At 42.9% G+C, this 27,969-nt stretch overlaps 1 protein-coding gene across 1 annotated transcript; it reads left to right on the top strand.

Moving 5' to 3' along the window:
• Positions 1-2,680: 2,680 nt before the first annotated feature.
• Positions 2,681-26,977, top strand: NAA25 (N(alpha)-acetyltransferase 25, NatB auxiliary subunit). The gene is made up of 23 exons (XM_010024647.1): positions 2,681-2,760; positions 3,615-3,753; positions 4,883-5,001; positions 6,875-6,949; positions 7,762-7,869; positions 8,306-8,384; positions 8,909-9,020; positions 9,839-9,928; positions 10,277-10,446; positions 11,208-11,320; positions 13,539-13,746; positions 14,339-14,425; positions 15,423-15,603; positions 16,218-16,317; positions 20,613-20,764; positions 21,060-21,185; positions 21,490-21,733; positions 21,957-22,080; positions 22,437-22,502; positions 23,003-23,100; positions 23,305-23,415; positions 23,825-23,971; positions 26,273-26,977. The coding sequence occupies exons 1-23, from the start codon at positions 2,701-2,703 to the stop codon at positions 26,393-26,395; spliced, it is 2,832 nt and encodes a 943-aa protein (XP_010022949.1). The 5' UTR covers positions 2,681-2,700; the 3' UTR covers positions 26,396-26,977.
• The last annotated feature ends 992 nt before the right edge of the window (positions 26,978-27,969 follow it).

The raw sequence follows: 27,969 nt of genomic DNA on the forward strand, positions 1-27,969 counted from the left end.
GGTGGGGGGGTAGGGGGGTATCTGCGCCTCTTTCAGTCAAGGCAACTCCGGTCGCGTTTGTTGGTTGCTGCAGAGAAGTTAGAAAAGGATTCGGTCATTAAAGGAACAAGAGCAGTCGTGGGTACCTTGAAGTTGTGCTGTGGCACAGGTTAATGGTGGTGTTATGGAAGTGAATTGGGAGACGAGCGAAGTAGAAAAGGAGACGGTCTTGTTGGGAAACCTCCTGTATTAAGCTTTCCCCAAATATTTCCAAGGGTATTACATGTAGTTGGGATTGCTTAAGGGACTGGAGGCAAGCTTGGCTCTGTTTATGCAAATATAGGGAACGAGAAAAGAAAAACACCCCCCCCGGCTACAGTGTCGTTTATTGTATAAAATTGAGGATTGGATAGAGATTTAGGAAGATGTTCTCAACTCCTGTCAACTCCAGAAGAAAATAATCTCTACCTCCAAAGGTGGAGAGCTGCCCTCATTTGGGCTGCTTCAGGAATGTCCTCTCTGCTGTGAGGATCGTGCAGGTATAGACTTGGGTCCGTGATGGTTCCAGTGAGGTGGAGGGAGATAGTTGTGTTTGATTAAAAGGGTGAACATGCAGCTGTCTTAAAACTGATCCTGTAATCATGAGTGGAGCTTTGTAGTTTGCCTTTATGTAACAGTTTTAAGAGTTTTCCTTAGCTTTCTGTACATGCCATTTTTATTGATGTGTGATTATTTGTGTTATAACCTGTGTAACATCCTTAAATGTTCTTGAAAGGAAAAGCTTGCTAAACTGAACTGATATTAAAGCAGATGATGCTGAGATGTATTTCACTGTATTCCTTTCAGAGAGAGCTTTAAGATAGCTTTCTGCTAGTTCTAGATAGGATTATCTGCAGTGTAAGATTGGAATCCAGGCTTCAGTGCTGCAGAACCCAAACCAAAGTGTGTGTCCTCAAGAGGTAAATACACAACTTCACAAAAGTCACAACCTGGAGACGTGCAGCATAAGGCTGAAGGTCTGATTCTTGGCTTAAACCAGTGGTTTTGGGTTGTTCCACGTGCCTGGTTGCTCAGGGTTCCTCGACAGCTACATTTATCTTCCATCTTAGTCTCTCTTCACCTGGAGGTTCATTGACGTGTTGCCTTTCCAGCCACTGAACATCTCCACCTCCAGACTTGCAACTAATGTAGGCTGAAGTTTATTTTCCTTTCACTCGAATTCCTTTGGAAGTTGCCAGTACTTTGGCTTCCAACAAACTTGCTTGTTGTTAACAAAATACAATCTTTTTATTCTGCTGCAGTTTAGAGAAGTTTGTGGTTTATTTGATTTACTGCAGGAGCTCTGAAGTGGAGATGTTATCAGTACAGTTGTTAAACAATCCAAGGCAGGCAGTGCAGCGTGGCAGATAATTTGTGTGCGAGCTGTACAACACAGATCCTGAAATCACAAAGTCTCTGCTGGTGTATGAAGACATCACCAGGATGTTCTTTGGAACCTCTTCACTGAGAAATCCCTGCTTAAGTTTTGATGTTGAAGGTGATGCACAGGCTTTTCCAAGTTAAAACAGCCGTCTAACCATGGACAGACAATGTCTTACAGCTTCAAACTATATTTCATGCTGCAGCATTTTGTTTTGGTCGGTGTGGGCAGGCTGCCTCGTTTGAGGTTTTGTCTGCATGGTCTCAGGAGCCCAATTAGCTCTATGTTAAATCTGCAGCACTTACTCAGCCGTGGAAGCAAATGTTGAAGCTGCTGGATATAAATCTCATTAGTATAGATGCACACTTTGTGCCGTATCCCAGGAATTACTAAGGTCACCTCAGTAAAAGAGTTTTTTTCATAATGAGAGCTACAGACTTGATGAGACAAAGATGTCAATGTAATTTCAATTAACTGGTGTTAGGTCTGTTCAGCTTGGTGGGGAGAGGCCAGGACTGTGAGCAGCCCCTTCCTTGTTGGCACCTCAGGTGCAGCTAAGGTTTTTCTGCTAGGTTTTGGTTAGTAAACATTAGGGGTTTTTGGGGGGGGGAAGCACATAGCGGTCATATTCTAATCTAAACTTGCTTGTAATTGTACAGTGACATGGTGATGTGCTGTAGGTGAACACTGAGCTGAGTAAAGGAGAAAATAGTCTTGAGGCAGGGGGTTGGGTTTTCTTCAGCTGAAGCTTTACTAGACAGTGGGATCTCCCCCAGGAAATAAACAGTCTGATGAAAGCATAGTGATACCCTGCTGGGGACAGATTTGCTCTGCCCAAGGTATGGACTGTATGGACAAGTATGCTTTGATAGATGGTGAGTGCTTAGTTTGCAACCTGCTGCCTGTTAAAAGTCATTGAAAGTCTCCCAAAGGCGCACCAAATGAATTCCTGCTTTGGCTGAAGCCAAGAGGCTCAGCATCATTGCTAGCAAAGAGCTGTTGCTGCAGAACCCGTTCTATTATGTCTCTTTTGTTGCTGTAATGATCTGTGTGGAGTAATTACAAAAGCTTGTTTGTTTGAATGACTAAAACTGGTACAGCAGATGAATACTTCATCTACAAAGTGACATGTTTCCTGAATGTTAGGCTTAGTGGTTAATTGTACAAGGGAACTGGGGTTTGCACTACTCCACATGCTCCACAGTAAAATTGGAGGTAGCTTTCCAGAATGGTCTTGTGTTCTGGTGTAATGCTGTATATGTTGTTCTTCTGCAGATTATCTCGACAATGGCAATAATAAAATGGCAATCCAGCAAGCAGACAAGCTGCTCAAAAAACACAAGGATCTCCACTGTGCAAAGGTAAGTGTGACTCTGGTGCACTGGCCTCCTTTGGTGAGCGTAGCTCTGAGGCTTGGTGGTGGTGTCCAGGATCTTCCAGAGACCACAGCGTTTCCTGAACCCTCTGGAACATCTCGGGCTGTTCTAGTCCCCAAAATATCATGTTTGCCTGAAAACTTGGACAGATCCTCTTGGGGAGGTACCTCTGACTGGAGCGTTGTTGGGTTACACGTGGGCTGTGCCTTAAAAATGCCTCTTTTAGCCCTTAGGTTGGGATGCCTGTCTTGAAGTAGTTTAGACCAAAAATTTTCCTTAGGAGGTGCAGTCCTCAGTAAGACATAACAAGGTGATTTTGGAGGCATTTGCTCTTCTGCTTCTTGTTTGCTGCCCTCTTTGCCATGCCCCTGGTAAAGGCAAAGGAGTTCTGTTCCTTGGTTTCCCGAACATATGACTATCTTCCTACTTTTCTCTTTTCCCTGTGGGTTTTCCTCTATAGTTGAAAACTCACAAAGCTGAAGCAAGTGTCATTGACCTGAATCTCATTTATGTTGCTTCTCTCTGGCCAGTTATTGAAGGAAAAAACCGAAAATGGGCAGGCCTGGTCAGTTTTCAGTCTGCAGGTTGGGAGAACTGAGCGGTGGCTGATGCCTTTGAGCAGCCTGCATGTCTGTTAAAGAAATGCAAACCCACACTATTGATACAGCTTGCATTTGGAAGTTTTCCTCTATACCATATGGATTAGAAGCCTAATAAAACCTGAAGGTCTGTAGAAGTGATGAGGTGGTTGAGCAAAGCTTCTCCCCACCAGGAATGAGGGTTTTCTCTGGTAACTGCCAACTGTGTTTCTACCAGCTGCCTCTTTGTTGTGTCGATAGGTTCTGAAGGCAATTGGCTTGCAGAGGACTGGCAAGCAGGATGAAGCGTATGCTCTGGCACAAGAAGTAGCAGCACTTGAACCCACAGATGATAATTCCTTGCAGGCACTCACCATCCTCTACCGGGAGATGCACAGACGTAAGCTGCTTCTTTTCCCTCTCTTAAAAATCGTCATTGTTTAGATGCTTCTAAAAGTCTGTGTCTCCCACAGTTTCATGGGAACGATTGTTTCTGGCAGCTTCTTGTGGTTCTTGCTGGTGGTAGTAACCTTTGTAGTTGAATTGCTAAAGCAATGGCAGTGGGGTGAAACAACTTCTTTAGAAATGGATATTAGGTACCAGTCTGCAATACAGCAGTTGCTTATGCTCTCCTAGCTTCTTTCTGCATGTGTAGGTATATGTGGAGTCGAAGCATCATTTCTTGAATAATATGAAATGTTTTCTCTGTATGTGTGATTTCAATGTAAAGATGGCAAAAGCCTTTTGGTGATTCTAAGCTTGCATAAGCATTAAGCTCAGATTTCTAACGTTCAGGTTTATAAGTCAGAAAGGAAGTAGTGGGTGTCAGGCACTTCCACTTTCAGTCCTGCAAGAAAATTGTGATTAGATGGTTTATGTATGTGTGTTGAGGACATGCAGAGCGTGTGAAAGACAACTTACATTTAGTTTTCTAATACTGCACTGAGAGATGACTGTATGTATAAGGAAAAAAACCCTCTGGAAGGATGAAAATGTAAGTTTTGTGTATTACAATACCATAAGAACTTAGTCATGACAAACCTATTATTAAAACGTACTCTGATGTATTTTACTTGTTAAGAGTACTAAAATAGGCAATTGGGAAATAACAGGATATGACTAATGTAAGTAAACCTGTGATAAGAGTAACTGATTTGATATTAGGTTCTGAAAATGTTCTGTGTTTTGGCACAGAATTCATGTGGAGCAGTCGTTCTGCCAGGAGCAGCAATCTTAATTCAGTTTAATGCTCCAAAATAGATTCACTTCCTTAAGAAAAAGGCTTAAGTGCTTCTGAGCAGTTGAGTTGTTGCTGTTAACTCTGAGGTTGGTTTGTTTGGGTTTCGTAAGCGCTTTCCTCTTTTGCCTGATGTTTGTAGTGTTTGGGGTCTTGGGAGGGAGAAGCATTTCCGTGGTTGATGAGTGTAATTGAATTACAGTTCAGAGTATCACTGATGTTATCTTTAGGTAGTTGTGCTTTAAAGTTACTCCCAAATTTGTCTTAACTCAAGCATCTGGGTTTGGTTTAGCGGAACTGGTAACTAAACTTTATGAGGCAGCTGTAAAGAAGGTTCCCAACAGTGAAGAGTATCACTCCCATCTCTTCATGGCCTACGCCAGGGTTGGTGAATACAAGAAGATGCAACAGGTACGATCAACAGTTTGTGTTCTGGTCATTTTAAGGTACCTTTTTTCTCTATATGTTACTGTTAATCATGAGTCACATTCCAGAAAGCTCAGCTGGGTTAATGCAGAGTTTGGACTGTTATTTTTTATGGAAAGGCTTAAAAGACCATTATTTGAGGGGTGAGTTATCTGAAGACTGGTGCTTGCTTTTCCTTACGTGGGTTAGGACAGAAGCTGTGCCTTTTGTGTGCGTAGTCTGATGGAATATGTTGGTTATTTTGGGAGGGTTTTATCAGTCTGTCAGTGGTTACATATGAGCAGTGTATTATACAAGAATTCTGGAGCAGATAGAAGATCTAGCCAGATCTTCTGATCCGTGTTTCAGACTTGATTTACTCCTTAATTTTACTTTGGGAAGAGTAATCTTGCTCATGCTCTCACCTCTGTAATCTTAACATCTAAGTAGACTTGTATGGGTTGTAATTGAGTGAAGGCAAATTAAAAAGCACTTCCTTTAAGTACATCTCAGCTGGCAGAACAGTGTCATGCTGGTTAGTTTTGTTTTCATCCCTTTCAAATTAGGTGCCTGGAGAATGCCTATAAATGGAAGATTGTTTTCAAAGCGTGTGCGCTCACTCTTCTGTATAAAAAAGCATAGAGAGATGACTAAATAAACCCTAAACTCCTTCTCATTTCCACTGTGTTAGGGTGACTTGAATTTCTGTGCAAATAACTAAAGGAATATATTGAGCAGAAGTGCTATCCTCCAATGTAGCCCAGCTTGCATGCTGTTTGAGTTCAAGCTGTAGATGGGGGCTAAGTTATTAAGGTACATGAAATGACAAGCCTCCTAACACAATCCACACTTCAGAGACATAAGTGTGTTAATTGTAGTCATGTCTACCACCACGAGTGGCAAAAATGCCAGTCTTACACAGATAAATAACAATATTTAACATTTATATGACCTTTTGTATGTTTAAACGGTCATATAAACATGTATCTAGTTAAGTTATCCAGACATTGTCAGGGTAGGATGTTCCAGACTGGCCTATGCATTCAACCAAAGGACTTGGAGATGCAAAGAGTGTGTGGATGCTGACTGATGGGAGAGTGAAGATAAGCCTCAGTGTTCTGGGGTATTTCAGCTGAAAGGACTGGAAAATGCAGTCTGTAGTCAGGAGTTTGGCACACAGATCCCTCTGTGTTAGTATGCTGGATTATATGTAGTTTCTTACACTTAACACAGATTTTGTATGGGTAAAAGTGTTGCCCCTCATTATATACAGGCACTGGAAATCTGTGAGAGAAGTGTGTGAATAACTGTATGTATTAGGCTAGAAAATCTTGATTTCTTTGGCTCTGCTTTGGTACAGCCACGCTTTCAGCTCAGCCTTTGCTTAACCACAGCTTTACTCGTACAGGTGACCTCATGTTTCAGGTATCTGAGTATGTGTATGTGTGACGTGTTGAGGGGCAGTTGCTTACATGAGGGAGGTGTGTGGTTTGCTGGGCCTTTTAGCACTGAGTGAGCATTCGAGTGCAAATCAGCACTGGAAATATCCCCTTCCTAAAAAGTAAGTTTTCTGCTTCCTCATGTAGATACCACTTCTAATTAAAGCTGGCATCTGTTTAGGCAGTCGTATGTGCACATGCTCATTGCTGTTCCTTGTCAGAGCTACACAGAGTACTTTTTGAAACATTTGCACCCTGGGTTTTCTTCTTTAGCAAAGTGTGTTAGGATGGAAGGGCTCATGGGTTGATAGAAGTCCTCCCATCTGGTTGCTAGTTCTGTGTTGTCTCTTGCCATCATTGCTGCTTAACTTGTGTTTGTCATGAGAGCTTGTAAAAAGAGATGTTTCAGGAATGATGAAACTTTGCCTTATATTTTTCAGGCTGGAATGGCACTTTATAAGATTGTACCCAAAAATCCTTACTATTTTTGGTCTGTGATGAGCCTGATCATGCAGGTGTGTACAGAGTTGCAAATGAGTTGACTTTTGCTGCAGCTGCAAATATAGAAATGTTCTGAGTGAAAATATTGGGGATTCTTTTAAGTAAAATGTGTGGTTGAGCAGATTCTGTACAATGCTAGGAGAAGGACTGAGGTCTCCTCAAGTAGCACTATTGATGTGGTCCAAAATGAATGCTGTAGTGTTTTCATAATGCAGCATAACTGGTCTTCCTTTCCACATTTATGTAACTTGAATTATCCTCTCTCCGGACTGTCTTTAGTTAGCTCATGAATAGAACCTCAAATATCTGCAGCTCCTGAGTCAGAACTGTTCCTCTCCAAGTAGGTTACAAAGGCTCTAGGAGGAAATAAATGAGAGCCCTGGGCTTAGCATCTCTTAAAGACTGTAGAAAGTCTGCAGGAACAGACAGCAAATTGGCTGTGCTGCTGCTGGTGATAGCAAATTTGGGCACTGATCAGACAACCCACCAGTGTTGGCCAAACACAAAATAAGCATGGGGGCATTAAGCACCTTCTTTAAAACACTGTGCACTGGAAAACAGAGCTGTATTCTTGCTGCATGTTATCTGCCATGGGTATTGTGTGCCTGGATCCATAAGTCTGGACAGTGTAATTAAGGTTTTCTAGTTTTAGTGCTGCCTTTTCACAGAGCATCTGCACAGGGCATATGGCAGCTCTGAGTGTGTGGGGTTGGGAGGGGGGGTTTGTAGCACCTGGGTGGGGTTTTTCCCTCTTTTAATGTGAAAAAAAAAGCAGTGGTGGGACAAGACATAAAGCTGATGGTCCAGTAACTCTTCTCTTCTTCAGTCTATTTCAGCCCAGGATGAAAACCTCTCAAAGACGATGTTTTTGCCCCTAGCCGAGAGGATGGTGGAGAAAATGGTGAAGGAGGACAAGATTGAAGCTGAGGCTGAAGTAAGGCTTGCAGATACTTTCAGCTTGATTTGAACATTACTGAGGAACTGCACTGCTAAAGGAAGTTGATTATTTGGACAGTTTTCCAAGATAATAATCAGTAGTGTTCTAGAAGTAAATGTGAATGTAATGGGACAGAAAGAGCAGAGGGTTGAGAGGGATTTGGAATCATGCGGCCAAGGAAATATTTTGGCACTTGATTTGACTGATGAAGTACTTGATTTTGCTCCCTGGGAGGCCCCAAGAGAAACTTCAAGACTGAGAATGGAAAAAAGACCTAAATTCCTGAATGCTCCACCCTCTGGGATGCTAAAGATAGCTTTGCAGGCCTGGCTATCTCCTGTTCTAATGACAGTAACACAAGCCCCTTTATTTCTTGCACACCTGGGTCTTGTTTTACCAGCAAATTTCATTGCAGTCTAATCTTTCTTTTAAGGTCGAGCTGTACTACATGATTCTGGAACGTCTCGAGAAGTATAAGGAAGCCTTAGATGTTGTGAGAGGAAAACTAGGAGGTAACTTATTCTGTCTGTTAATCATCAGAGTTGTGTGGAGGGCACAGTGAGTTCTCCTTTGCTTCAGACTTGTCCACTGCCCAAAAAAAGTAAAAAGCTGTAAGAAGCCTGACTCTAGGCACCAGTTTCAAACATTGATGTGAACTCTGGAGGTGTTCTTGTGCAAGCTGGTTTTACCCGCCTGATTATGGTATTTAAGTGCTATTTGCTGATGGACTTAGCAGCAGTGTCCTTAGCAGTAGTAAATTGATAGCATATTGGTTCGTAGCTGCCATCTTCCAAAGAGGTTACTAATATCTTACACTTTTGAGGGTTTTCTGATGATTAAAGTGTTCTTGCAGTTTTAAGGAATTGGGATATGAAGGCTTCCATAGGAAATCTGTCCTTTCTATCCTTTGAGGGCCTTTCTTCTCTTACACTTCCTGATTTGCATCCTGGGCTATATATAATAAGCAGCTTTCTGCAGAAAGTAGAGAAGGAAATGCATTGATTAAATAAAACTTGCCCTTCTGTTTTTAATGTAGAGAAGCTGACAAGTGAGCTCCAAAGCCGTGAGAACAAGTGTATGGCAATGTACAAGAAGCTGTGTAGGTGGCCAGAGTGCAACGCGCTGTCGAGAAGGCTGCTGCTGAAAAAGTGAGATTATATTTCTACTCCCCAAAAAAATGGAAGAAAAATTCTTGCCTGGCTGTGAATTGCCTTTGGTGGGTTTGTAAACGGTGGTTAAAACAGGAGAACATCAGAGGATCTCAAAGCATTTCCGAATGTTTGCCCAAGGAAAAGGGCAGAAGGATGGAATGTTAAAGGATGCGGTGACAGGGAGGGTCAGTTGCTTCTTTTTGAAGGCTGACTTTAGCAACACCTTCATGCAGTCGACTTGTGTTTTCCTCCTTGTTTCTAAAGGCTGTGCTGTTTGTCGAGCTCTAACTTCCGTGGTGGGAGAGGAGGAGAACTGCATTTACGTTTAATTTTCTGGAACCTCATTTCTCTCACTTGGCCAGACTTTGTACTGGGAAATGCTTTGAGCAGATGCATCAGGAGGGAGCATCCTGATATGAATGAACCTGTCTCTTGGAACTGTCAAGAGAGATTTGTTGTTTGCTTTTTGTATTTAGCTTTGAGTTAAACACAGAAGAGAAATTTTTGCCTTAGCATTTTGGGGGGATATTAATGAGCTTTGATTAGAATATGAATGTTAAGAGGAGAGTTTGTAGCTTGCCTCACTTCTGTATTGAAATTGTTTCCTTTAATACGCTTCAAGAAATTCAGGATGATGGCATTCATAAGATGTGAGACCTTTTTGAGGAGAAATGATTCTTACTAGAGATGTTTTTTCTGTATTATGAATATGTGCAATTCCTTAAATCCAGCTTTTGCAAGGAATGCAGTGTTAGAAGTGAGTTATTGGTTTGGCAATTTCCTAAATTTTGTCCTGTGCCTGATTTTTGTTTCAGCTCAGATGATTGGCAGTTTTATATAACTTACTTTGATTCAGTGTTTCAACTCATTGATGAATCGTGGACACCTCCACCAGAAGAAGAGCAGTAAGTTGACAGTTTTACTGTGGATTTGGTTTTCCTTTGTGCTACAGTGAATTGTTCCATTCATATATTCAGCACCACACTGTCTGTGTCTTTTGGGTAACTTCTTGACATCAGACCCCAAATGATGTGCCCTCCCTGCTCTGTTTTGGAGGCTGGCAATAGTTTATTGGAAACCACAGTTTAAATAGTGGTTTGTACTCTGTAGAACTCTTCCAGTTTGTACCTTTCCTGGTGATTGAGTTAGAGAATCCATCATGCCAGATTTCCTTACGAGTGTCCTGGAAGTGTGCTGAACACGTGTTATCAATGGGAAAAATCAAAGAACCTTTTGTCTCTTTACTTGCACAGCTCTTTGGAAGGAGAGGTACACTATTCTATAGAGCAAGCTGTGAAGTTTATAGAAGAGAGGATAACAGAAGAATCTAAGAGCTCTCGGCCGCTTCGGGGACCATATTTAGCTAAACTGGAGCTGATCAGACGTTTGCGATACAGAGGTTGTAATGATGAGTATAAACTAGGTAAGAGCTACTAACTGGGTAATGGATTAATCTTCTGGAGAGAGAACACAAACTTGAAACTCTTTGCTAAATGACTGAGTTAAATACAATTTCTGGTATAAAAATGTATCTGCTGTTGTTTGTATGTAAAGAGTTTTGAAAGCATTAGAAGATGAGCCTTGAAGAAAGGCAGATGGTTCCAGACTACTCCGGGGCTCGTACAAGCAAGCAGGGGAGCTTTCAAAAGGACCCATGGGATCCAGGAGCGCACAGTCACTGACGTGGCAATGAAAAGCTCATTCCTGGTGCACTGCTTTTGTAGAAAGCCCTGCTGTCACGCTGTGACCGCGGGGTGGTTTTTCAGTTCAGCTCTTTGGCAGTAGTACCAGGTTTTGCTTTCTGAAAATCTGCATTTAAAAATCACATTTAGGGAATTGGTGAAGGAGAGAATGTGATTAGAGCAACATCTGTGCTGCTTACTACTTCCTTTTGTATTTCCATCCGGCAGTAAGTTGCCGTTAGATAAGCAGAGGCCTGTTATGCTGAGCTCTTATCTGCCAGAGTAGCTCGAGTGAAGCTCTTGGGGTTTTTTTTCATGTGTCCTTGGTTACCAAAGACATTGAGCCTCTCAAAATCTGCAGTAGTGCAGCTCTCCGTTATCTAATCACTATGTACCCTCAAAGGCGGGGGGAAAGGCATTAACAGAGATTTCTGATGTTCAGGGATGTTACAGACTCAACTTTTAACAGAACATATTAAAAGATGAACTGGCCTTTTCCTAGGTGATCCAGAAGAACTAATGTTCCAATACTTCAAAAAATTTGGTGACAAACCCTGCTGTTTTACTGATCTCAAAGTATTTGTGGATCTCCTCCCATCCAGCCATTATACAAAGGTAAGGAAAGTTAAAGATGTGGTGGCAGGAACTGCAGTGCTTGTTTGCACTGTGGTCCCTTTATCTTAAAATACCTGTGGTTCATATTCAAAGACCTGAAACATCAATTTTTTTACCTTCTCTTTGAGATTCAGAGAACTCTTTGCAGTGCAGGAAATACAATGAACATCTGAATACACTGAGCAATTTCATTCAGAGGAGTTTTACTGGAGACTAAAAGCCGAGTTTGATCCTGCAGAGTCTCAGACCTAATGTCAGATTCACTTGGCTTTTCTATTACCATTTGAAGGTGTCAGGGTGCTTTGGGATGGTCTTGGTTGAATTCTCATATCATGTAATGAAAAGCTCTCTAGGAATTGTAGTTCAGTTTATGAGCTGCCTGATAAACCCATTCTAAATGAGTCATCTCATGACTTGTTCATAGATCGCAGCTTACAAAGTGAAGTAATTTAACGCTACAGAAAGCCCACCCTGTTCATCCATTTGTGGTTCCCTTTGCTGAATACACTAACTTGTTTTACAGAGACATCCTCCTCATTCCCTTCCCATCCATCACTTGTTTTTCCCATTAAAGTTACACGTTTAATGGGAAGAATCTGCTCCCTCATCAGTGCAGGTGGAGCCTCACAGAGATGCTTTCGCTCTGCTGCGGTGCTAAAGAGTGGACACATTGATACTGATCAAAGAGTGACCCAGAGACCCGTGGCAGCTTTTCCAGAACCTCTCTCTACAACCAGCTCCCTTTCAGTTAAAGACTATTTGTGCAGAGTCATGAGCAGCTCATTGAGTGACTTCAGCAGTTGGGAATCCTGTCACTCACCCCATTGTTTTTTGAAGCCATTATGTAAAATTATGAGAGCTGGGGAGGGCTGGACACAGAATCCTGGATCAGCCAGAGGCAGCTGGTGAAATGGAAATGAAATGTAGATAGTGGTGATTGCTAATGCAGGCTCTTCCCACAGCCTCACTGCTAGTGAGAATGGTGGTCCCTGTATGTATGGGTTGCTGCTGATGTTTTATGTCAAAAGGTGTGGTTGTATCCCACTGGCAAGAGATGTGGTCAGAAGGATCTTCCAGAACTTGTACTTCTGGAAATGGTGATACCATTGCAAGGTAGCCCTGAAGTACTGAATAGGTTAAATCCCTAGTTTTCCAAGAAACACATTCTAAAGCTGGAGGAGGGAGTGAAATGATACTTAATAGTTGAGGCTACAGTTTTGTCACAGTGCTCATGAAACCATGACTTTGAATAAATGTTCTAAAATCTTCCAATTGGCCTTAAACCTGCTGCTGATTTAGTGAATGTGTCATATTGTGTCATACTGAGAATGTGGGGATCTTGCAGGGCTGGTAGACACACCAGATAGTCCAGAAATAATCATTGCAACATCTATTGGCTTCCTAGAGGCATAAATCGGAGCATGCAGCCCAGTGATTTGGTTGACCTTGTTCAGCTTGGCAAAATCTCAAACTGAAAAGATTTGTCAGCACAATCTGCATCAGAGTCTATGGGAAAACTGGAATTTGCTGCATGGTGCCTGGTGTTCCTCCTGTCTGGTTGTCGTGCTCTTTTCCTCAGGCATCCATTTGGTGCCATTCTTGTGTTCCAGTAAAGCTGAATTCATTGGCTTTAACTCAGTTTGAAGTTTGGAAACACTGTTGGATTTTAGGGCAATGTCCAGCCCTGACTGTGTGTTGTGAGAACTCTGCTGCCTCCCATTAACATTGCAAACAAGGAGAGGCTGCTTTTCCTACAACTGAATTCAAAACAGAAGTCATTGAATCAAAGCTGACCTCACTGGGGCCAGCGCATGACTTCAGAGCTGAGAGAAAATGTAGCAGCTCATGGAAGCCCACCATTCCCTGGAAGTGTGCTGGGAAGCCTTTCAGTAACTCATTAATTTAATTGCATATGTTATTACTGCAAGTGTTAACAGGTGCTTGAACTCCCTCGTGTGTCAGTGGATTGGAAAGTTGCCTGGGATTTATTTTTTTCCCCTCCATCTGTTTGATGAAATGCCCTAAAAGCTACTGAATGCAACCAGAACTGTGTGCTCAGCACCTTTCACATGCTATATAAATAAAAAGCACTGAAGCCAGCTCTTTAACCATGATTTCAGTGTGATGTCAGGGTTGATGCTGACAGTTCCACCTTGATTTGGGGGAGGAAGGGATGCCCAGCTGCCCTGCAGACTTACCAGCTCTGTTTCTCTTCCAGTTCATCAGCCAGTTGCTGGCAGTAATCCCTCTCTCAGCAGCAGCAGAGGGTGAGCTCGCGCTGCCTGGCGACATCAAAGCCCTGCAGCAGCACTTGTGTGTGGTGCAGCTCTCCAGGTTGCTCGGTATCTATCACGCCATGGAGAAGAAGCAGAAGCTGAGTGTGGTCCGGGAGCTGATGTTGAGATACCGCCATGGACTGGAGTTTGGTGAGGAAAAACTTGGAGCTGATGTTGCAGTTCACTGCAGCTTCTCGTGAGCAGAAGTTCAGGGCTTTTTCATGGGGATGGTGCAGCACAAATGCTGATGGCACCCCTCGTGCTGCTAGATAGTACTTTGCTTTCTCCTGTGTACTCATACCCTTGAGCCAACCTGAATTCTCTTTTTCTTTTAACTTCTTTTACTTTTCAGTCACGTATCTTAAAGATGAGATATTCCTAGGTAGTTCAGGTGGAACATTTGTATCTAGGTAAAACTGCCTGTGCCTTTAAGCAAAGCCAGGCTTAACTATTGGTGCACACAGGACAAATACCCCCCCAAGGGTACTAGTTTGTAAATCTTGCAGGAGTGTCTTTTCTTCTTCCAGCAGATGTCAACATGTGAAGTGGCCCAAAGTCCACTCGTGGTGAACAAATGCATTATGTGTATACAGATGTCTTAAGTTTTAAGACAGCTCCGGATTTTATAAGCTAAGCTGTGGTTATTTGCCAGGTAGCTCTGTCATTTGATAACACTGACAGTGTGAGAAGCACCTGACAGCAGTGTCAGTGATTCAAGGGTAACTTTCTTCTTTCTTTTTAGGAAAGTCTTGTTTGAAAACTGAATTGCAGTTCTCAGACTATTACTGCCTGCTTGCAGTTCACCTGCTGCTTGACCTGTGGCTGGAAGGTAGGTTCCTAAAAGTGTGACTTGATTAATCCCACCCTGGATGGCTGTGACAGGGAGGCTGTGTCCCTGTGGCCACTCTGTACCTGGCAGGGCCTGTTTAGGCCTGCAGCTCTCCGGGTTTTTTCCTCAATGCGAGGTATTTCAGGAGTCCCTCTGTTAGGCTGGTGTTTGATCTGAATCTCACTGACCTCTAAAGGGATTTAATTATTCAGATGAATTCATATAAGCCTTGGCAGAGCTTTGCCAATGACTCCTGCAGCTCAGTGCTGGCTGTCTTCAGAAGCTTGTTCCAAGTTTCCCATGTAGGAAATGTTTTGTCTGCCTTTGCACAACTTATGCTGACAGCTCCCTTCTGGAATCAGAGGTGTTTTGAGAGCATTTCTTTCCCTCCCCGACATACTTTGTCTTTTGGATCCCTTGCTTCTAGACCTCCTGCTGGGACCTGTTGCCCTGTGTTGAGTATTCCTGTACTCCACATCCACTCTGCCTGTTAGTCTCCTATACCCACAGAGTCAGTCTCCAGTCGTGGTTGTCCATGGGCACTGTTTGTATTCCACATCCTTCAGGGCAATTGTCATTTATGCGTTTGTCTTTCCTAAGGAAGATTTAGTCTTTAACCTGAGGAAATCCATGGTCAGGTTCCTGGCAGGCCACCAGTGGAGGGTTGAATTCCTGGCTGTGTGCTGCTTTCTTGCATGATGCTAGAAATCCTGAATAGTCCAGGACTCATAAGGGAGGGTCACTTCTGCAGTGTGTGAGGGCTGTGCTCTGCACTGGTGTGAGCTAGATATTCCCTGTGAAATTATTCTTCCACCTTTCCTTCAGAGAGCAGCTGTAGTGGGTGTTGTGTTCATGAGCAGCAGCGTGGCTGAAGGATGCCATCTGCATGTTTAAATGCATTATGAGAGGTGTGTAACATAAGGAAGCTTCAATGCCAAAGTGAACTGTGCTCTGTTCAGTGCCTCTCTGATCACTCCTGTTTTGTCCTTGTCACCAGGTGAAGAGACAGCTGTGTGGCAGTGCCTGACCCTGTTAGAAGAAGGGTTATCTCATAGTCCTTCTAATGCTCAGTTTAAATTGCTGCTCATTCGAATCTACTGCAGGCTTGGTGCATTTGAACCCGTTGCAGAGCTCTATTCCAGCCTTGATGCGAAGCACATACAGCACGACACCATCGGGTGGGTAGTATATACTGAGAATAATTGGTGGTGGTGACCCTCCAGTAACCACCCCTGAGATCTGCAGTTTCCTTTGTTACCAAAAGTTAGCACATTATCACATTTTCATACAGTGTCCTGTAAAAGCGTGTTGGAATTTTGAGAGACACGTCTACTGTATATGCTCCCCTTCTTGTGGAGGATCTTCCCTGTGTGGTTTTGATGTGGTTTGGGTTTTCAGAGTATTAACTAGGGGGAATATGAAAGAAGTTTGTGAACTGTATATATTGATGCCAGTCATAGCTTGGTGTGTTCCAGCTTGTGTTACTGCTGAGCAAAGCTTGGGAGTGCTAGTGGAAACAAACACACCAAATGGCCTTGCCTTGGTCAGTGTGTGGTGGGTATCTTAAGTCAAGCTCTTGCACATTTAAGGTGGGTGGAGGAACTCTGATCCCCCACGTACTGTTTTTAAAAGCCTGAATTTTAACATGAGTGTTAACATCTCTGTTAAATCTCCAGACTCTGCACTGAAGCTGGGCTCTGCTGCACATCGCTGTGCAGAGCTGTGTTTTGAAGTTCAGGTTTCCCCAGGGTTGTGTGTGCTGGTGTTTGACTTGGGCTGTGTTGTGTTGCAGCTACCTTCTGACGCGCTATGCAGAGTCACTGGGCCACTACGCTGCTGCATCCCAATCCTGCAATTTTGCACTCAGGTTTTTCCACTCCAACCAGAAAGATGTAAGTTGAAAGAAACCTCTGTGTCCTTTAACAGAGCAGTGTGTCAAGATGCCTTACAGAAACCTAATGTAAGGGCTTACAGAAATGTGGAGGTTGATAACATGATAACAAAGAGGAATTATACGTGCAACTTTGTAGTAAAGGTTGCCTAAACCTGTGTTTCTCGTTACAAGGATTTGTAACTTACTGTTACATGGGGCTTTGCTTCAGCTTGATAAAAGCCAGTTTTAATGCTCCTCAAAAAAACCCAGGCCTGATTACTTTTAAATGAATGGATTGTGGTTTTTTGCAGTATTTGAAGTGAAATGTCATGTGGTAAATTAAGTCCTGATGTCATAACTTATAGCCCTTTGGAAAGGCATACAGCAGCTGGGGATGGTGGGTGACGATGGTGGTGGCGAACGTATGAATCCTTTATGTTCCAGTCACTGAAGCTGCATGTTCTGTGTCCTGGGCACACAGGGATGCTGGGGAATGCACATCACTTTTAAAAGGCAGGGAAAGCAGAAGGAACAAGGTGGGAGGATTTCAGAGGGGGGAAAACAGTCTGGAAGTCTCAGCTTCACTGAAGGCAGAGCAGAGCCCGTGACTAACGGCATTATTTTGAAGCGATAGGATTGAATTGCAAAACTTGGTCTTGAGCTAGTGGGAACTATGTGTTTTATTCAGTTCACCTCTAAAAGTGATGTGAATGAAAAGAAAGTTGTCTTGAACAAGCATCTTAACACTGGAATGGAGGAGACAGAGAGTGGAGAATAGCTGAATTCCTCCAGAGATGGGGTACTTCCTAAAATGCACTCTCTGCCCTGGGCATCTCACATGCTTCAGTTTGCTGATTAGTGACTGTACTTGTCAATAATGTTACTTGGGAAGTGCACTCTGATGTACATCCTGATCCATTCATAGGGAAGGTATCAGTTCTGTTTCAGAATTCCTGTGGAATCCATGAAAAACAGGCTAGGTAGGAGAACAGTGGAACATGGTTTTGGAGGCTTGGTGGAAATTAATTGGGCAAATAGGAACAGAAATACTCCAGGAACATGGCAGGGAAGTATATGCATGTCGACAATCTCCCTGAAACTTACAAGGCAGTCCCATTCCAGAAGTGGGATTAGATCCTGCATATTTCTATTTTACAGTTTGAAAACTATTAAGAGGTAGAAGAAAAATTTTTCTTTGTAAGAACAAAGATGCAATCTAGTTGTAACTCTGCCAGTCAGCCACAGGCTAAATTGCCTCCTAAGTCTCTGCAGCCATACAACTTGCTTTCCTGCTATCCTTGCAATAGACAGAAACACAGGTCTTGTACTGAACAGTAGAGATGCTAAAGATGCTGACACAGTAATCCCTCAGGAAAAGCACCCTTGCTCTGTTGGCAGCTCAGATTATTCCTGTGTACAATATATACCAGTTGCCATTTGTCTGTGCCTGGAAGGTAGATGCTGTTACCTGTGTCTGACAGATTTTACTGTAGGGAGCAGGATGCACAGAGGAGCACGTGGATTGTACAATGGGAGCTCGCTCTTGTCTGCATCCCTCATTTGCTTATTGTTTAAGCACTAATTCTACTTGATAAGAGTCTTTGGGTGCAATGTTTTGTGCAGGAGTGGAGCCCTGGATCCAGGCAGCTTTCTCCTACGTGTCTGTTGTTGGTAGTAGTGGCTTTATTTTTGTTGGGTTTTCTTTTTGCCCTCCTTTTTTAAAAGTCATGTGGTGGATATTAGTGAAAAGCATATGTGGAAGCAAGTGTCAGAATGAAATGCATGACTGCTGGGTGCCACATGGAAGAAGTGGAACCGCAGAACTATTGGATGTGATTTGTCTGCTTGGGAACACTACAGCGTAAAGCATCAAGAAATCGTATTTCCCTGGAAAACAAGCTGAAGTAACATCAGGTGTGGTTACCTTGGAAGAAGGGTATTCTCTTTGGCATGAATGATGGTGCTCGCAGCAGAGAGAAGCTGGTTGTTTCCAGTAGCTCAACATCTGCACACGGGTGAAGACAGCCACTTCCAAGTGCTGTTGCCAGGAAATCGCTACTCGACTTGTGTTCTAGAAGTACCTCACTAATACACCTTGAAAGGTTGAAATTGCAAAGTGGTGCAATGAGCATTATGTACTTCATGCTGCAAGATAAGGATGTGACTGTGGAACAGATAATATCACAACTCATCTTGGAGACAGAGTATTGCAACGAAAGGACCAGGAGCTGTTTCTGATCTTGGGTAGCCAAATCTCTTGTGTGTTCTGGACACTTCCAATGGTTATCCCCTTAAGATCATTTTAATTGGGAAATGTGTTAAAATCTGTACTAATAGGCAAAGAGCAAGTGTCCTTTAAACCCACTGCAAGGTACAAATTGTGGGAGGTGAAGGCTCAGTTCAGGGTACTGTTCACCAAGGATGGTGGCATGACAAAAGTGGAGATGAAAAAAGGGGTTCCTTCCCATAAAGCATATCCCAGGTATCACCAGATCAGAATCTACTACCAGTCTCTGTGCTGCTGTGGTTCTACTAGGGTTGCCCCTTCATACTCAGGGTCCTGATACCAGCTTCCCATTCGAGTCCCATAGCAGCATCTAACTGCAGTGTTAAAGGAAGACTATCCTTCAGAAGTTACCTTTTTACATCACTTGAGATACTGCCTGCTCCTCTTGAGGCTGATGTTGGAGATAGCCGAAATGTCTGCTGCAGCACAGAGAACGTGTCCTGCAGCACGCTGTGCGTGGGACTCTGCCTAGAACAGGAAGTGTGGGGTATAAACCAAGTGCTCTGGCACAAAAATACAGCTACTGATTCAGACTGTTTGCTTTGGAGAAATCCATTTTCCTTCTGACTTGCTGAACTTCACAGCCTGAAGTGAATCCTGGTTAAGAGTGGGTCCCCTGAGTAACAGCCGTCTAGGATGCTGTGCAGTCCTGACGTAGTGTTTCTGCTCTGGGAGAGGATGCCAAGGACAGGGAGGAGAGAGAAGGCAGTATTGCTATATTTAGCCAAAACTGAAAAGGCAACTTTCTCTTTCTCGAGATAGTCCTCCATTAACTATGCAGAATCACAAGTAATCTCTCTAATTTTCTTGTGTCCGTCCGTCTTTAATTTCTCCAGATACTGCAGGCACACAGAGCACCAACGTGTCCCATGGGGATTAAAAAACCACGTGGATGCAGTTGACTTAGCACCCATAGCGCAGCCCGCAGCCTGACAATGAACTCTGCAAGGCTGTTTATCACAGGGTACGTTGCTGACTATTTGGCATATTTTTTTCATACAGTGCAAATGACCAAATTCCTTAGGGGAAATAAAAAGATAGAGTGACCTAAAGGCCATTCCTGATTTTGGAGGGAAGGAAGAAGGTGGCTTTCACCTGTGAGTGCTAGCTTCTAGTCTGTCAGAGCCTTCCAGACAGGTTGAGTCTGTTAGTACCATATAAAGTTGAGTTAAGCAGAGGCCTTTTTCGGTGCCTCTCAGCTGCAGTGCATTTCATAGCCTTGTTCAGAAGGAAATATTTGACTTGCCAGAATTTCTCAGTTGTGGAGTAATTCTGATGTAAAAAATGCAGCCATCTGTCTTGACTGGGAGCATGAATGGTTCACTCTATCTCTACAGGGAGAAAGTTTCATTTAAACCTAGTGCTTGTCTGCTTCACATCACTGGACTGATGTGAAACATTAGCTGTGTGCCTTGTGTTGCTGCAGTTCATCAGAGGGGAAGCAGACTGTCCCACGGACCCTGACAGTTTCCTTTGGTGTTTAGGTTGTATTGTAATGTGTACACACTGCGTGATGTTACCTTGTGATGCTGTACTGAAAAATCTAATAAAAAAGAGAAACAAAAAACCAAATGTGTGAGTAATTCTTTTTAATCTGTGTTGTGGTAACACGTGATGCACATCCAAGTCAGTGCTAGAAAATTTGGGGGGTATTTATTTTGCCTGGAAGTACTTCTTACAATGAAAGAATGATTTAATCATTTGAATAATGCAGAGAGAGAGAAAAAAGCCTTCCAAAATCATCTCTCCCCTCTAAGTCTTTTTCAGACTGAATGGTGACAGCAATGTGATATATCTTAGTGCTGGTTTGGTTGTTAAATCACCTGCCTGGTGGAGCATTTGGGTGTTCTCAAATTCAAGTAGCAAAACTGCTGGGGTGATTTGGACAAGCAGACGTCCCAGATTCTGTACCCCCGGGGTAATGACAACCACAGAAATGCAATTTCTTGGCAGTGGCCTTGTTGAACTCTGGTTGTTCTGAATGTATGGAAGTCACTAATACAGGGACAATGTGTGTTTTCTTCCAGACCTCAGAATATATCATTCAAGCCTACAAGTACGGTGCGTTTGAGAAGATCCCGGAGTTCATTGCGTTTCGAAACAGGCTGAACTCTTCCCTTCACTTCGCGCAAGTTCGCACAGAGCGGATGCTCTTGGACCTTTTACTTGAAGCAAACATGTAAGTGCAGCACCTTGAACCTGGAAAAACTGGGAGATTTGTGCCAAGGCAGATCAGTGGCCAAGTGGGACTTGGTGAGTTGCACTTGCGGCTCCAAGGGCAGAAACCTGTGAGATAGGTCTCTCTGCTTCTGCTCTGCTCTCCCCTTTGGTGTCCTTGCCAGTATCACGTTCATGTAACACTTCTGACATCAGAAGAGTTGAGCAGTGGAGACAAGGTGCTCTGTTAGTGAGCTGTGTTTTCTGTTTCCAGGGATCAAATGTTTTAATCTCATGTCGCTTGTTCTCACGTGCAGATCAACCAGTTTAGAAGAAAGTATAAAGTCCATGAGTCTGAGCCCAGAGGAGGATGACATTCCTTGGAAAGATTTGCGCGACAACAGAGACCTGACAGTCCTGTTTAACTGGGATCCAAAAGACAGGTGAGTAGAAACACCCCCAACTCTAGTCACACCTTTTCCTTACATGTGGCAAAGAAAATCCTTCGAGGGCAGCTGCTGTATTTGAATGTTCCCTGGGCTGGCTACCTGCACACTTACCAAGCATCACTCATCCCTTCCAGCAGTGCTGCCTTTTGACATATTAATACAGTTTTCTGAATTTCTGACCACTCCTTCCTCTTCATATAATATTAGATAACTTTGGGTAGGCTTTTGTGCCTGAGTGAAGCTTGCTACTTTGCACAGTTGAAGCATTTGCCTGAAAACATTTGGTGCCTTTCTCTAGGGACATTTCTGAAGAACATAGGAAACTCTCACTGGAGGAAGAAACCATGTGGTTGCGAATCCGGTCTTTAACTTTAAGGCTAGTAAGCGGACTCCCAACTCTTAGTCACACTATTCAACCAAAGAACTCTGAAAAGACTGCAGAGAACGGCGTCTCATCCAAGATTGATACAATCCGATCCCTGCTCCAGCAGCTGGAAGCGGCAGCGGATTCAGGGAAGAAGTTTCTAGAACAAAAAATTCAGGTACCCGTTAAGGAAAAAGCTATCCCCACATATTAAGTGAACGTGAATGCAAGCAGAGAAACTGAATGCATCTTGTAACGTCCAGCAGGCTGCAGAATGCACTTAACTGACCCTGAGTTTGTAGTGTATGAATCTGACTGAGAGATGTGCCAGAGACAAAACACTGTGTTCTGGATAAGGAAAAGCTGCAACACCTTTATCTTTTTCTTTGCTTCTTGCCTAGTATCCTGTCCTTGGCCCTCCTCCTACCCGAATGGCTGGCTTCTTCAGTAATGGCAGCTGTCAGTGCCAGACTAGCTTGTTTTATCTTGTTAGTGATATTTATGAACTAGATACCAATGGCTTAGGTAAGTGTTTGAGGGGCAGGGGCTGAACCAGATTGTCATGATGTGTGGTGGGAGGGAGCGAGACGTGTCTCTGTTTAGCTTGAACACTGACAGGCACTGGATGATGGGGACCCAGACTGTTGATTTTTTGACTGACACTAAGTTGCCTGGGAGATGATGCCTTCATTTAATGTTTATGCAAGTCTTCATTTTTGTACAGTACATGTTGATGTAATACTGGATCCTCTTTGAAAGCAGTTGCATTTGCTTTTGACTGCTAACACTAAACTGTATTTATATGTTTAAATGCCTCTTGGTTTTCTGAAAGCAGAAAACACAGAATTGTAGTTTATAACTTTTTTTTTTCTTTTCCCCAGAAGATTCAGCAGAAATCCAGGAGAGGATAGGGAATAGTTTCAAGTCCTTAGTAGAACGACTGACAGGTAAATGGTAACTCGAGAACAAACACTGGTAGCTAAGGTAGTGCCTTGTGGTGCTTTGAGGACGTGCTGCTGAGTGTGCTGCAGTTATGTTATGGAGTGTGTGTTGGTGCAGCTGCAGACCCCTTTGAATGGTGTTTGAGAACAAGGCTGAGAATCCCCTTGGCTTGTCTGGTCACCAAGCTGTTGCATGCCACAGAGTGTTGTTATGTCCTATCATTTTGCTTACCCTGCAGCCTAGGCTTAGCAGTTTATGTCCTCCTGGCACTTTGTCCAGATGTGCTAATAAATGGTGTGGAGATAATGTTTGTAATTAAATATCATTCAGAGGAAACTTGAGAGCTGGACCTTCCTGAGAGGCTTGGGCCAAATTTATCACTAACTGCTTAGTGGTCAGTCCTCTGGCAGTTTTGCACACTACACTGAGATAACTTCTGTACAGAAAGCACGCGCTCCAGTTGATCTGTGTGTCCTGAGTATTGCTTTTCTTTTTTCCTTTTCAGACTTGTTCAATAAATGTAAAGGTGATTTGATTGAAGTCAGAGATGGCACCTTGAAAACCCATCCAAGCCTGTTAGAAAACCTGGTCTTCTTTGTTGAGGTATTTTTTTCTTTGGAAACTAGAAATTTCAGACTACTTTAGGGTAGAAATGTTGGGGCTAAAACACAGTGGAATTCCTTTGACCTCAGTCACTCATGAAAGCAGAGGGGTTTGTTCCATGTTCTAACTATTGATTCCTACCAGTAGGAACATTAAAACGAGTTTGTAAATGCAGAATGTAACATATTTGTACCTTTATTCCAGACGATCTCCATCGCCCTGTGGGTATCCAGTTACTGTGACAGTGTCCTCCGACCTTTTAAATCCAACCTGCAGAAAAAGAAGAAGAAAAAAAAAGAAAGCAGTTTAGCCATGGTAGAGACCATCTTCCTTCCTGTTCCCCCCCAGCCCCATCCAATGGCATATATATACTGGGGAAAAAAAAATCAGGATAGATAACCTGTCAATAAAGTGTTTTCCGTAAACTTTGCCTCGTAGAGGCTGCTGAGAGACATTACTCAGTCCTCATTTTTGAAACTCCTTTTCTCTCTTAAATGGTGACGTGCCACATCTCTCATGTCAGATGCTTTTTAATAGGAAGCGGAGTTTAGAAGCCTTCCTGCCTTGAATGCAGCACAGTAAACTTGGCTGGGTGGGTGGATTATAGCTTAGCACTGGGGGGAAGGAGCAGCGTGATAGACTTTACAAAGTGAGTTGTCATATTGAATCATCATCATCATAGGCATTCATATGTGTTTATAAACATGTGTGTTTGTTTTTATAGCCACCTGTATTTACACATTTCCTGGATTATGTTACTGAGCTACAGACGTTAACTTCCAATGTAATAGATCACATCAAAGGGCTTGAAATCATTCTGACTGCACTAAAACTTGAAGAGCTGTCCCTCAAGGACACTCTGCTTTTACAGGTAAGAGCTTGTGGTGGTGTTTGTGTGTGACTGATAACAACCTGTATGTAAAGACTTATAGGATGACTTTGTTGAAAGCTGCTTTTCACCAAAATGATTTACTGGAAGGAAGAAAAAAGAGGAAAATGAACAAAAAACCTGTTATGATTGAATGAATTGCTCTTAACCAGAGGTTAGGGATCAGACTGCTGGAAAGCTTAGAGTGCTGAGTTAGGGTTTGTTTTCAAGGTGACACAGTGACTTTGCCCCATCTGATCAGCTCCAGCTTACTGCACAAAACAAGATCTAAACACCAGGATTCTAAAATCCATTCATTTTGTGTGGTATCTTAGTGAAGAAACACTTAAAAGTTTTAACATTATTTTGTTGTCTGGGATATGAGTTATTCTGTTATCTGTGTTTTAGCAGAAAGGATGCAAATAACATATTTCAGGAAGCATTTGAGATTCACCCACTGCTGATTAGTCACTTTCCTGGAAACAATTTCTTGATCTTTATGGAAAAACAAGTGGCAGCTCCTCCCCTGCCCGTAGCTATATAGAGAAAATCAAAGGCAGGAGTGATAGGTGCTACACATGACAAACCTCATGCTGCATTTAGACATGTGAAGCATGAGGAAGCTTGGGAGTTTTTAAGTCATGGCAGTCAGATAACTTGTCTGTCCCATTTAACTCTTTAATGATATTGCCATAAAGGGATCTTCTAACAGTTTGATGTTTACTATGAATGTATTTACTTAGAACAGTGGCTGAGATCTTAAAACTATCTTTGAAATAGTGACAGAGTCCAGCTACAAAGCCTCAAAGTGATGGAAAGCATAGAACTGGGATTTCCTTGATGGTGCTCTTGAACTGCAGGTGGGGGATAAAAGGTGCAACATAGCACAGTGGTGGAACAGGCATCATTTGATACATGGGGGAGTGAGGAGTCATTGCTCCTTCTCAAAGCAGGATTGAAGATTCCAGGAGAAAGGACTGTTTCCTCACCAATGTTGGTTTGGGGGTGGCAAAGACTGGGAGGGAGCACAAATTCAGTCAGGAACCAACACTTAAGACAAAACCAGGTCTCCAGTATATTTATCTAAAATGGGAAATTTGGCCTACGGGGCATTGGTGTTCGGGTTTGTCTAGAGGGGAGATCTGGAGGCTTTCGAATTGGGAAGGATTTAAATGCTGCACCCATCTGTTTCAGAGCTGCACATCTGCCCACTGAACCTGCGTTAGCCAGCTGGTGTCTTTTTCAGTTGGATTGGCCTGTTTATTTCATAGCATAGGATTTAAAACATCCCTTGTTGCTGTATGAGGCGGATGTAGAAGTCTCTCAAATATATATATAAAAATATATATACATACATATAAAAGAAACTGCAAAAACTAATAGAAAGCAAGGAAATCCCTTACTGTATTTAATGCAAATATGAATAAAACTAAGCAGTATGTTTTCTTAATACCGTCAAAGAATCTTCACTTTAAAGTCAAGATTCACTTTAAAGATAAGATGCTTTAATCATGGATCTGTGTAATTTTCCTGGTTTCTCACTGACTCAGCAAATTCCTCTTCTTCCCCTTGATTGGCATCACGTTACTGCACAAGGCAGATGTGGAAGAAATGACTGTTAGCACGTGGATTTGAGCAGAAGCAGCTGGGAGACTCTGGAGCTTCTCCTGTGTTTGCTCACTAACATTTGCTGTCCTGGTGTTTGACATTGTCACAGTAAATCCTGATGAACACAGTCTGTGTAGCTCTGCTCAAGCTTGGAGCTGGGTTTGCAGCTCTGTGTGTCTAGAGCTAAAAGGTGCTTTTGAAGAAGTCCTCATATTCAGGTATTAGGATAAATTGTGGTGATGCTGGTGATGGGCCAGTTGAACCCTGCCACTGGTATTAGGTTTTCTCACATGGGATTGGTTTACTTGGGTGGCGTCTTCCAGGTGTTGTGTCTGCAAAAGGCATCCTGGTATCAAGTCACCCCTCCATGGAACAGCACTTACGGTGGTTATATGCTTTGGCACCGGGATTTGCTCTCTCTGTAGGTATCAGCCACAAGTATTTTGCACGAGGATGTTTCCAGCCCTTAGGAAGAAATGTTAATGTGTTACCAGTCCTGTCTGGGCAACACCAGTATCTGCAGAATTACTGCTGCTGAGCTGGTGCTGCTTATTCTGTCCTGATGACGTTCCCTTTGTAAACTTACACCGTGGGCTTCATGGATTTCTCATCAGCGCTTGAGATGGTGGGGGAAAGGTAAAGGGAGGATTTAAACAGTTGCTGTGGGGTGAATGATTTCTCTTTTGCATTTTGCAGGAAGAAAAAAAGTTTACAAAGACTGTGCAAGGGAAGGTGCAGAGCAGTTACCATCACTCAGTTCAGGAAATTGGAGAGCTGCTGAAAAAGAGACTCGATACCATTAAAAAACTAAAGATTTGAGAACTGCATCCTTGACAGACTCTACAGGGGAGTGACACCAGAGTCCCAGACAGAAGCAACGTCCAATATACCATCACTTTAATCCAGAACTTCCTCATAATGCATGAAGGACTTAAAATCATAAACCAATTTTTTTAGGTATTACAGATGTATTGAGCTGATTTAAATTATTGTACATAAATGAGAAGCAGGGACCCTTATCGGGGTTTGACCACTTTTTATACATGTTCATAAGCATATTGCAACAGGAGAAAATTCACTTTCTTCCCTTCCAATCTCTAGAAACAACTGGAGATGGTCTTTAGAAGCAGCAATAGAAATCCAGTGTAAAGCATATATCTCAAAGGAGTTGTATTTTCATCACCATACAGTGTTTATAATTTTTGTATGGTCTTTGCCTTAGAAATGCAGAAGTTGTAGATGCATTTGGCCGCCTCCAGTGAAATGAGCCTGTTTTGGAGCTATTCTGTCCTCAAGCCACCAGGTCCTACTGAATGAATTCAGTGTGGTGGTCCCACAGGGAGAGGTGAAGCTGTGCTGGAGGAACACCCTCAGTGTACAGCCAGCCAGCAAGCGTGGGAGTGAGCCAGGCCTGGTGGCAGGCAGGTTCCTCTAAGGAGAGAGCTGCTGGAGAGGAGAGATGGTGGTGGTGGTGGTGTGTTACATGGGTTGTTTTCATGTTTGGAGTCACTGCAAACCTGCTGAGGAGCAAACCTGGCCACTAAGCTTGAGAGAGAGATGTGAATTGGTGTTTCAGCAAAAAAGACAAAACCAGAGACCTTGTATATAATGGCTGCAGTGAAGTCTGACGCTGTGGCCTGGTTCCATGTCAGTTCAATGTCAAGGCAATCATCATGACTTTTACAAAGTGTATTTAGATTACTGAAACTTTAAGACGTAAATATTTTAATAGCAATTGAATTGGGTTTAAGTTGGCAGAGGTTAACTTTTGCTTCCGCTGTGGTATGAGGCTGAGAATACTTTCTGTAACTGTTTGCTTGCTTTTTGCAGTTGATCTTTGATGATTTGAGTACTTGCTCATTAGGTGTTCTGTTAGAAAGTGCAGTCGCATCATGTGCTCCCACTGCATCTGCATTTCTGCCAGGGGTTTTCTTCATTTTAAAGGAGTAATGCAGCCTAAATTGTAGGCAAAAAAGAGTTTATGTGAACTTGCAATACAGGGACAGGTCAGACTTGACAGATTCCTCACGTCTGTTTTAAAGCAGCCAGTATCTGAAGTCTATATTTAAAGTTTTAAGAGCTGACAATCCTGCCTTTGTCATCTCTCTCTGTTTTATTAGTGATGTTAGAATGTCGAGGAGAGTATTTTTTTAAATAAATCCCCTGTATAAAAAGAAAAAAAAAATACTAATTTGACAGAGCTGCTCTTGCTGGGTTTAGTTTTGCTTTGCCCCATCCTAAAAGGGAAAGAAGAATGTCTGCAGGTTGTCAGAATTGTAATGGATGTCCTGATGGTTTAACTGCAATGTCTGGTAAGTGCTCTGGGCTGGAGGAATACCAAAATGTGTTAAGTCTGTTTTATGGTAATACTTTTCCTTGGGGAGAAGGAAGAG

Source organism: Nestor notabilis, unplaced genomic scaffold (assembly GCF_000696875.1).
Source record: "Nestor notabilis isolate BGI_N333 unplaced genomic scaffold, ASM69687v1 Scaffold32541, whole genome shotgun sequence".
In the NCBI taxonomy this organism is placed as follows: domain Eukaryota; kingdom Metazoa; phylum Chordata; class Aves; order Psittaciformes; family Psittacidae; genus Nestor; species Nestor notabilis.